This window comes from Siniperca chuatsi, linkage group LG14 (assembly GCF_020085105.1).
Source record: "Siniperca chuatsi isolate FFG_IHB_CAS linkage group LG14, ASM2008510v1, whole genome shotgun sequence".
NCBI lineage: Eukaryota > Metazoa > Chordata > Actinopteri > Centrarchiformes > Sinipercidae > Siniperca > Siniperca chuatsi.
In genome coordinates, this window is record NC_058055.1 from 17,411,634 (window position 1) to 17,423,394 (window position 11,761).

Genomic DNA, 11,761 nt, shown 5'->3' on the forward strand with positions numbered 1-11,761 from the left:
AGTGAATGACACTAAATTGTAAAACACAAAATACTCACCTGTTCATAATTCCCTCTCCATACCAGTGCAGGTTGCATTATTTACAAATACTTTGTTGTTAATCAGTACAAACTTTTGGCTACAAAACGACCATAATATTGCTCAATTCTACTTGACAGGGCCGAATAAATATTAGCCTTTAAGCAATGTTTTTCCACCCACAACTCATTCAAACTGACTACTTCACTCTGGTGCATAACAGTAGGGTCTCTTTTATTTTTCTGAAACACCTACACAAACTGAAAGCAACAACATTATTATACATAAAACAAAACTAGAATTACTGTTAAGGGTAATTACTGAAGTGCACAGAACAACAGTAAACAAAATCTCAAGAGGAACCTGGATAAACTTCTACATGGTCTGTTGCTGGGAGCGCATTTAAGTGCTAAAACAGTCCACCAGCTTTTTTGAATTCCAGGGACCTGCACGGTTGCTCAGAAACTGTTGCTTGACCAGATCTTTGACTGTCTGGTAGACGATGGCTTCCTCCTATAAAACAAACCATTTACGACATCATGTATCACATCTGCGTAAAAACTGTATTGAAATAAAGTTACAAAACACTCACGCATTTGCAGAATGCACTGCACATTCACCTTAACAACACTTGATAGTTTTACAGTACCACAGTTCTGGGATTGAGCACACACACACCTTGACGCTGCGGTAGGTTTGAAGATGCAGCAGATAGCTATGCCCACCCAGCTGTGCAACTCGGAGGAAATAACTGTAGAGGGCTCTCTTGCAAAGTCTGCTGGAGAAGCCAGGCCCGCTCACAGACGGAGAGCTGGGAAATAAGAAAGTGCCCAATAATTAATATTCCAATGAATGTTTCCCTATACATGTATTGATTGTCTTATATATCATGTATTATATATATTAGCACATTACAAATATATTAATATCAAAAAATTCGTCCTTTTTCTACCTCAACATTTCTAATCAAAACACAATGCTTGTGTCCTTAAAGGTCTAACAAATTTTAATGTATTTCCAACCTCATAACTGATATTTGCAAAGCACTTTTTTGGAAAGTTTTGAATCATGTAATGTTTACATTACATGTTGTTCAAAGTACATTGTTTTTTTGCTTTCTTTTACAGTGTTACTTGAAATACAGACATGATTTGAGGGTTTAATGGATCCAGCTTCAACATACAATACAAATACATCACAAAAGCTGTTATAGTTATCTGTGCTACAATCAAGTCAATTAGAGTTAGTAGCCCAGTGAAATAATGGCACCTTCTTGTCTACTGAAGACGTAGACTTGCTTTGTAGTGCGTGTAACACACACACACACACCCACCCACTAATGAATCACAAAGAAGCTAGCCAGTTAATTAGCAGCAGTGAGGGGTGGATGATGTCCCTTCAAGTAACCACTCGTCAGACCAAATATTGTAAATGTTCATTTCTGCACTGCATTTAGTGACTTGCTCTTAACAATGTTTCCACCTCCAACACTATTTTGGAGGATGCAGTCTCTGCTTCAGAGGGCTTAGCTGTGCTGAACATAAAAATGTGTTTTGCAAGATAATTCTTCTGCACTGTTACAGCAAACAATGTTAAGTGTGGTCTGGCTGAGTGAGAGAAGACAAGGTTTCCCGCAGGCAGCACTTACCACTGCTGCTAAGCAACTTCCTGGGGGAAACCCTGGAGTGGAACCCTGGGGGGCAAGAACAGTGGTGACAAGGCCAATGTTGTCAATAAAGACAGTTTGGGGGTGGTATTGGGTATGACAACATTGATAGAAGCTGACATTAGCAGATGGCTGAGCAGGGTGACATGAAATCCTTAAAGTCTGTTCCAAGACCACTACAATGTCTACAGCCCATGATATTCCTCAACCCACTCAAAGAGATTTGGGTGCAAGCCAAGGTTTTTAGGAAACAATTAATTGCTTCAGTTGTGAAAACCATAACTAAAAGAAGCTAGGAATAATTGGCATGCTACTTCTACATCACTAAATTAAAGAAGTCTCATGTGACACAAGCAGCATCTCCTTTTGTTTTCACACTATAATTTGGGAGGTTATTTTTTTTCAGTAGGTGTTCTTGCCATCGATTCAATTCCTCTTCACCTCCCCCTGCACACTTTGTCCTGTATTCTTGCCCTTAAATTTATTCTGTTTTTTTTCAGGAGCCGATTTGTCTTTGTCTATTTATAGTTTATTGTTTGGAATGTGCTGCAGAGCTCATCCTGACACTTTAAACCATGGTGTCGCCTAAAACTCATAGTTCAGGCAGCAGGACAGAAGCTAAAATACACAGCAACACTGCGAGTGCCAAGCAGGATCTCAAATCTATTTTTGGCTGTAATCTCTGCTCAAGGACAACACAGCCTCCAGTGAGAGTCACGTCTGTGTCACACTCTAGCTACTGGACATCAGCAGTTGTCTGCAGCTGCAAAACCAAGAGATGGCAGGAAACCCAGGCCTCACTGAAACTGTCAAACAAGCAAACTGCATCAGGCTCTGCCAGCAGTTCTACTCTATCCCTGGAACTGGCTGCGGGAGTGTAAATGAGGTAAGCTATAGTCAGGTCAAGGCTCTCTGCAAGAGGAGTACAGGACATCATACTGGTCCCACATTTTTGATGCAGGGACAACTTACTACATATTTTCTTTGCTTCTTAAAATTAGTGAAATTTGAACAACATGCAGTTTGTAAAAAGACAATGTGCAGAAGACTGATTTCTTGTACAATGCATCTGCATCTTACCCATCAATGATTAAGCCCTTGCTACTGTCCAGCACTTCAATATCTCTGTCGCCGAGGCACCAGTTGATGCTGAGATCGTCATGTTGCGGGGAGGTCAAAACAGGCCCCACGTAGTCGCCACAGAGAAAGAAGACGTTTTGTTTTTTGTAGGATGGCGGCAGAAAGTCCTCCAATCCATCATCCAGTCGCTTGTTGGTGATATCAGACACTTCCTCATTAAATAGCTTCTGGCCCCCTAAATAAAACACAATAATCTCAGTATTTGCGGTTAAATATTTCAGGAATTTACACACACACAGGAATTTCTTTCACCTGTAACATTACATATTGAAAACAAATTTCCTTTCGAGAGACCATTCCCATTACAGCTGGTACTGTGCATCAAATCATATCAGCTCAACAGCTTCAGTTTACTAATTTAAAAAAAAAACAAGGCTTTACTGTGTTAACAAAACACCAACTTAAGATAACTTTATTGTGACTTCCAACTGAAATTTAAGGAATAGTTTGACATTTTGGGAAATACACTTATTCACCTTCTTGCCAAGAGTTAAACGAGAAAATTGATTCCATTCATGTCTGTACATTAAATATGAAGCAACAGCCAGCAGCCAATTTGCTTAGCTTAGCATAAAGACTGTAAACGGGGGGGAACAGCTAGCCTGGCTCTGTCCAAAATATGCCTGCCAGCACCTCTAAAGCTCACTAACTCCCATGTTCTATCTTATTTGTTTTTTAATGGATTAAACTAAGTGCGAAAAACGACACATGGTTTTAGAAGGAGTTATTTGCTTGACTATTTCTTGGCTGAAAGCAGGAAGCTGCTGGCTGTAGCTTCATATTTAGCATACAGATATGAATGTCAATCTTCTCTTATAACTCTAGGCAAGAAATCAAATAAGCGTATTTTCTAAAATGTCAAATAATTACTTTGAGGCTCTTTACCTAGCACCATGCTGGTGATGTAGAGTGGCTGGATGAAGTGGCTCAGTAATGCACCCTGAACCCCAGTGACAGTCCAGCGACACAGCTTATCACTACCAGACATGCAGCAGACTTTGGCACCCCAGAGACTCGGGTCAAGGTAAGCCACAGGGACCAGCAGGCCCTTGGCATGATACTGCAGCTTCATAGCTGTCCAAGTGCTGTTCACAGGGCCCCTAAACAAACATAATGTTGTAACCCAGAGGAAAAATTACTCATTATTACAAGCACTCTTCTAAAAAAACGTAAACCATAGATATTTAAACTACTGTACTCCAAAGGTTTAGTTGCAAAATATAATGTGCATAGAAAGAAGTAAAGAAGTAAAATATGAATTAACTCAAAAAGATACATTTTAAGCAAATGTATTAACAGGTTAATAATAATAATAATAATAATAATAATAATAATAATAATAATAATAATATTAATAACAACAACAACAACATGTGTTTTATAACATTTGTAGGATGCCACTATTCTCAGAAGTCAAATCTACTGTTTGGAATGAAATCCTTAATTTATCATCCCAAGGTATTTCATATACACACAGCAAAATACTGCTTTAAACAAAGCACACAGGACAAATAAGGATATTGAAACACTCAGAAGAAAGGAATAATAGACTGCTGTACTTGAAGTAGAAGTTTTTAGCTGCTCCTTCAGGACACTGATTGGTGTAGAGATGCAGACTGATCTTGGGTTTGAGCTGAAGCTGGTGGCTGTCTGTACTACTCTCGAAAATACAGTTCTCCTTGGCCTTTGGATCATCGTCAAAGAACAGCAGAAGCTGTTTGTACAGAAACCTGAACACAAGCCAGAAAATACCATTCTCGCTTTGAGCCACACCACCACTTTCAATGAGCACCAGAAGCACCATCAATGGTGCAAGAGAGGGAGCAAGCTGATCAAAGCTGCCTGCTCTAACAAGAGGAAAAGGCATGTCATAACTTCATCATGAATATTAATAAGGAAAGGGCAATATTTATACATTTTATTAGTAAGAGTATTTAAAGTTAAGATTTTGTAAATTAGGAAACTGGACATTCCCTACTCTGGCACTTCAAAATTCTAATTGCAATTTGCATGAGGTGGTTCTTCACCCTTGTTGGAAGTCATATTAGCAGTTTGTACCTTAGGAGGGCCCGTCTGGCAATGATGATGGCATGGCAGTCATGGACCATCGTCCCATTGTAGCAAAGCCACTTGTTGCAGCTTGAGCGGCCAGCTCCCAACGCCACCACCTTGTAATGCTCACAGGGCTGGCCCCCTGTATCGAACACCTCTATGGAGGAAATGAAACTATTTTTCTTTCCAATTTATTATCAACTTTTAGTTAATAGCAACTGCTACAGACAGGACAACAGAGATTTAATTGTCATGGAGAATTATGTGTGAAGAGCAATTAACTATGAGGTGAGCCACAGTAACAAGGGATGACGTGTTTAACAATACATCTTAAAAGCCTGGATAGAATATAAAAGACCTAGAAGCTAGCAAGAGTGAAATACCATTGATATGCCATCCTCAAACCATAGCTTGTGACTGAAAGGACTCACAGGTCATAATCAATCAGACAGGTTTCCTTGAATAAATAAAAGAAGGAAATAACAGCTCTCCAGCATCGAAATGTCAAAATTGTGGTTGGAACTGGCAAGCACGGTGATAAATGCAGTGATGGTGCTATTCTGAGCTTGAAGCAACATACTGTAAGTATATGGACATGAACAGAAATGTATTCAATTATCATCTACATGATGGTCATTGTCTTCCTTTTAAATTCCAACTGAAATTAAATTGCCTTTTTTTGTCAGTTCAAAGTTCATCCTTGTGTCCAAATTTGAAAAAATTCCCTAAAGGTGTTCTTGAGATATCGCGTTCACGAGAATGGGACGGACGTACGGATGGACAACCCCAAAACATAATGCCTCCAGCCACAGCTATCGCCGCGTGGAGGCATAAATAAACTGGTCATTTAACATACCTAAAGTGCTTACCTCTGATCAAGACAAATGCTGCCATGTGTTTCTTACAGCCATGGAAATCAGGACACATCTTCAGGAGGCTGTCAAACTTCTCGCTACTTATTGCTGCCATGTAATTCTTGTGCCCATCAGTTCGCCAAACTAGAAGAAAGATAAAAATAAAACCAAAAGGCAGCTATATCATCAGGGATGGAATGTATTTTGGACATCGCTATATCAGTGCAGTTCTGAAAACCCTATCAAACATGAGTGATACGAGGTAGTGCTTGCCTTGAACATTTTTTTTATGCTACTATTGCACTCACAGTGTATCGTTACTTGATTGACTAAAGATTTGTGACCCTTTTGAATAACAGATTTATAATTTTTTCACGTAATTTTCTGAAATTACCGCTGTCCATCTGTTGCCTTGATTTAGCAGTGCAACAGGTCTGATCCAGTGCATTATGAATGAAGCAGACAGTCATATACATGTACTTAGTAAAAATCTAGTTACAAAAACTGTAACTGTAAATCATGTTTAAGTGTTTTATCTAGTATTATGTCCCAGATGGCTATTTCATTGTTCATGGTGGGCTTTTTATTTCAATCACTAACCTGGTCTGCTCACAAATTAGCATTTTGTTTTGGAGTTTTGACTTCTTCGTCAGGTAAAGTCATGCAACCTTTTTCTTGTTGTGTTGGCCTAAAGCCAATCAAATAAAAGTCTGTGTGTCTGTAAATATTGAGTGAACGTAGAATGCAGCGTTGTGCTTGCGCCACTTTTCATTACGTGGCATTCGTTTCGCAGACACTTTAGTTAGTTTGTTTTTTAGAAATGGGAAATATGTGCTAGCATGAGGTGTTGAGGTCTGAAAAGATGGTTTTCAGCCTGTGTTGGAAGACTTCAGTCTGGTGTTCATTCAACGACTGCGTGACTAGGACAGAGAAGAGCCTAGACTGAAATAAGCGACAACAGGGTCGTCCAGAGGACGAGACATTTCGGAGTGTGGGGTTTGACTATGGCTTTGAGGTTAAGGAAGCAGTTCTCCATTGCCCTGTAGGTTACAGTAAGCACCAGAGACATGAGCAAGCTGCAACAGGGAACCAGTGCAGTGAACAGAGAAGCGGAGTGGTGTGGGAAAACTTGGGGAGGTTGAACACAGACATGCAGCAGCACTCTGGACCAGCCCAAATCTGATTTTTGGCATATCCAGACTAGAATTAGATACTGAATGCGGACATCACACAGTGTGACTACTACTACTGCACCTTCAGTCTTGGTGCTCTTGTCTGGATTCTTGAAGTCCTCGATCTGGTCCAGATGGAGCTCTTCTTCCGAGAGTATGCTTTCAGTGGGTGACATGCCTGGGAGAGAGAGGACCGCTGAGTTTTCATCCTGAGAAGAACAAAATAATTAGGGACTGTGAATTTCTCCTCTCATCAACCATGAACCTACATCTCTAGTGTTAATTTAGGAAAGCATGTTGTTGTCAAGACATTGTCAGCACATGTAAACATACTGTTTGAGACAAGGACCATGTAAAATGTGAGATAAACACTGAGAATATATTCTTTCAGTGACAAGGTGGCTGCAGATGGTTTTGAACTCCTCCAGTTAGCTGGATAATGGTATCAAGCACTGCTATACTTGCCAGTCAAGTAATCTGCTGTTAATTATCACAGATGTTGAGATTTTGCTTTGATGTCAGATTTTCAAATATGGCTTAATAAGGATACCTTCTACATGAAAGCAGAAAATTGCATATAAAGGTTTCCCCCCCAGGAAAGGCTACTGCCGTAACACATTTAACATACGGCCTTTGCTATGCAACAGCACTTAAGTAGTGGGAAACCCCGACATGACCTCTTTCCATTTAGTTACCTCATCTTCCAATAGGATGTCGCCAGAATCAAGTTTAACTTTGAGTTTTTGGATGGAAGCCCTCTCCATTCTGTCACCTCCTTCATAAAGTAAAGCCTCTTTCCCTTGGTCATGATCTCCAGAAGCAGGTAGATTTTTCCTAGGATGGTAATATAAACAGTGACCAGATTTAACATTGTAAACTGAGCAGCAGATCCCTCAAAATGTCTGGATGAATGTAAATGAACATTTGCACATCCCATCTCACCACCATTTTCAATCAATAGCAGTTGCAATTCTGAACACATTTTGGCTGTTTCCCTCTCAGTGCAAAACCCCTCTAGATGAAAAGTGCCGAGCAGGGAAGGAGGGTTAGGTTGGAGGGTGAGATTCAAGAGCAAATCATCATTATAAGGCTCACCAGTGCCTAATAAACCATTTTCTCTACCTGCATGTATAAGTAGAAGCATGAAGGAATAGCCCGTGGACTCTCAAATGAGATCACACTGCTTCATTTACATTTCCGGTATTCAGCTGAAAACCTCTCAAAGATGTTTGGGGATATTATGGTCTTTAATTAAAAGTAGAGTTTTGATTGCCAATTGTATAGTAGACAAAGAAGGGAAAAAATGGAAAAAAAGAGGATGACTAAGGCAACAAAGGTTCAGAGCAGATTCAAACCAAGTACATGACATGTGTCACAACCAAATGAGCCAGTGGGTTGTCCACTGTCCTGAAACTATGGGAGCACTCATTAACGAGCTTCAGTAACTGACAGTGTGTGCGCCCCATTTAAACTGGACACAGTCGCCAGCAGGCTCCTCACCAGTCCGATCTGAAACCTCAGTAACAAGCAGCCACAACAAAACAAAAGCTAAACTGCTGTTGACAAAGAAACAGTCACAGCTTGGTTTTATTAAAGAGGCTCTGACCTGAGCTAAAGAGTGCATCTCCAAGAAATAAAACAACAAACCCTGAAGTGAAACAGAGAAATCGTTAAGACATGCCCAGTGCAAGGGTTTGAACAGTGACAGTGCATCTGTGATGTTTAAAGACAGGGTTAATATGTCATAAACGTGGTGTACTTAAAATTCAAGGAATGCTATGAATAATTTCTGACAATCATGGGACCAAGAGGGTGGGAAAGTCCGGAGAAGCTACCTTTAGTTTTTATGTCTCTAGATGCTGGAGTAACCTCCCAGAGGACCTGAAGTGTGCTGAGTCTCTCATTTCTTTTAAAAACGGTCCTCAACTTTTTTTCCCCCCTGTTGCCTTCCACTAATGTGCAATACATCCTTTGTAATTGAATAATCTATATGTGAGTTCTCCTGTATGGCTATTATCATTACTACTATTATTACTACTGTTATCATCTTCATTATTAGTATTCTTCTTATTATGATTTTTTCTCTCTCCTCTTGTTCTTCTTTTCTTCTTAATATTCATGTAAAACGTGTTGTGTTTCCCCCTGGGTATGAGATGTGCTATATAAATAAAGCTGTAACCACAATACAACACTGCCATGTTTTTCATTACCTCAGCTGAGTAGCACCGCTATCATCGGGCACATCATCTGTCAGATGGTCCCGAGGACAGTGAAGGTGCAAGCTTGGCTCAAAGTCTGGCAGAGATTGAAAACTAGCAGCACCTCTTGTTGGACTGTATTTAAATGCTTCCTGATCTGCCATGTTTTTCAAGCAACCTGTAGAAAAATTAAATGATGTTAGTATTAGGGTTGCAACTGTGCCCGTATAATCAACAAAATGCCTAATTTCACAACTGACCCAAAATTTTCTATTTTTGTTGTTATCAGAGCCACGTGTGACAAATTTAGCAACTTATTCAGACCATCAGGGAAAAGGCAAGAAATACATTATGTATATATTATATTGTAATTCATTCCCATGCGTGCTGCGGCTCTTCTGCCAACAGTGTCTCTCTTCCTCTCCTCTGACGAGGCTATCGGTGTGTGCCGTGTGGGGCAGCTTCACTCTTTCTCTCTAGATAGCTTGTAAATATGTAAATTGTTTGTTTGTGCTTCTCTCTCACTCTTTCTCTCTGGATTAAGATGTTCCTACATGTTGTAAATATGTAAATAGTTCGTTTGATCTTGTAAATATTTAAAATTGTTTTTCTCCCTCCTCCCTCCCTTTGTATTTTTTTTTTTTTACTTCAAATACACAATGTCTCTATAGTGAGTTTGTGATTATTTGGCCAAAGATTTCTCTATCTACGTTTTTATATGTCTTAAATTAAGGTGAACTCTCCCTCACTGCATTGAGCTGTATGCAAATGAATACGTGATGACGCAATCAACATGCAAATGAGCGTATGATATCATATGGCGACTTTTGAAGTTAGTACTAACTACTTTCATTGGAAACAAGTTGCTAACACTGAGCCTAATGCCATTTCACATGGCGTTAATGAAGCATGTGACTGGCAAACTTATTTGTAGCCAACACTGGATCCGACACACTAACATTATTAGCGAAAAGAGACGAGCACAGACACATTTTAGTTACATTTACAAACGAAAAGACAGACTGACGATTAAACTATTTAGTCAAACGATTAGTCCATTAATATGACAGATTAATGAATCTGCAGCTACTTTGAAGATTCATTTTTTCATTCATTTTTTGGTTCCAGGTTCTCAGTCGTGAGGATTTGCTGCTTTTGACTGTTTTATTTCACTCAAACATTGTACCGTTTTGGGCCGTTGGTTGGACAAAAAACAGATTTTTGAAGACGTAACCTTGGGTTTAAGAAACTGTGATGGGCACTAAATTATGTTATTGTTTTTGTCAGTACAGATCAAATTATCAACTATCGTTAATCGAGAAATAAACCAAAATATTGATCGTTAATATAATTACCTGTTACCAGCCCAATATTAACGTTGGTCTATTTAGATTAGTCAATTAACAGCAGACAGCAAAGGTGAACGAGAGTCAACGACACCTTAGCTAGCGGTGAAGCTAACGTTAGCTGCCGTTACCGAATGACACAGTTGGCTGACTTAAATACTTTGTCAACGCCGAAAAATATGAAAAATTGCACCGTTTTAGGACAAATCTGTGAAACAAAACCTTTAGCTAAACGTCAACTCCTTTCTTTCGTTTTAACCGCTCAAACCTTTGTAGTAAGCTTTGCTAAAGTCACAAGCTTTAGCTAACGTTAACTTATTTCTACACCGTCTCCAGTCGAAACTTTTATACAGTCTATGGTCGAAACAAACGTTTCAAGCAGAGTTTTTATGAGGTTAAACGATTTTAACTTCCAAATAAATTGTGGCCACGTATTACTCAAAGTTTACCTTCAGTCTTTGTGCGCTGCGTTCCCCAAAACTGAAAGAGACTAGATGGTCGCGGTTGTGTCCAGCTGTCTGAATCAGGAGCCGTGAAGGAGGAAATAGAAAGGATGTTTTTGATTGATGTTGTAGTGCTGCAATTAAATTTTAAATTGCGTGTTTATTCATGATAATTAGCTAGATAATAAAAATAAACTTGCAGCCTAATATTTCCTCGAACAACATGTTAACTATATTGCCAAAAGTATGTGGACACTTGAGCATTACTTCCATATGTGATTGTGGAACATCTCATTCCTAAACAATGGGCGTACATATGCTGTTGGAACAGCTTCCACTCTTCTGGGGAGACTTTCCACACAATTTGCTAGGTGTTCAGATCTCACTCGCACTCAGTTTCTCCAATTCATCCCCAGTGTGTGGGATGGGGTTGAGGTCAGGGCTTTCACACTAAACTCTGAGAATCATTTCTGTATGGACCTTGTTTTGTGCAGGGGAATGTTGTCATGTTCGAACAGGAAAGGGCCTTCCCCAAACTGCTGCCACAATTGGTTTATTGTCTAAAATATCATTGTGTGCTGTGGCAATAAGATTTCACTCAATTGGAACAGAAAACAGCCCAAGACCAAAAGTACACAAAAGTGTATGTGTCTACATACATATGCACATATAGTGTATAATGCTGTTTAAGTGCTGTGCAACTATTTTGCGTACTAGTGTACGTTTTTTAATGGTGTCACTTAACATGTTTCACATACACGATAGTCATAACTGGTTGCCAATGAATGGATGGGCATATAAAATGAGACAAATATTTGAATTCAACTGAGGCATGAACTCAAAATACACAAGATGAAATCAGAAATGACCAG

General features: G+C 39.5%; 1 protein-coding gene across 1 annotated transcript; it reads right to left on the minus strand.

Moving 5' to 3' along the window:
* Window positions 1-226: 226 nt before the first annotated feature.
* Window positions 227-11,039, minus strand: adad2 (adenosine deaminase domain containing 2). The gene is made up of 11 exons (XM_044221922.1): window positions 10,896-11,039; window positions 9,113-9,278; window positions 7,598-7,736; window positions 6,985-7,111; window positions 5,746-5,874; window positions 4,883-5,033; window positions 4,384-4,554; window positions 3,710-3,924; window positions 2,765-2,999; window positions 697-829; window positions 227-531 (listed from the first exon to the last, which is right to left on the minus strand). The coding sequence occupies exons 2-11, from the start codon at window positions 9,262-9,264 to the stop codon at window positions 421-423; spliced, it is 1,563 nt and encodes a 520-aa protein (XP_044077857.1). The 5' UTR covers window positions 9,265-9,278; window positions 10,896-11,039; the 3' UTR covers window positions 227-420.
* Between the last annotated feature and the right edge of the window lie 722 nt (window positions 11,040-11,761).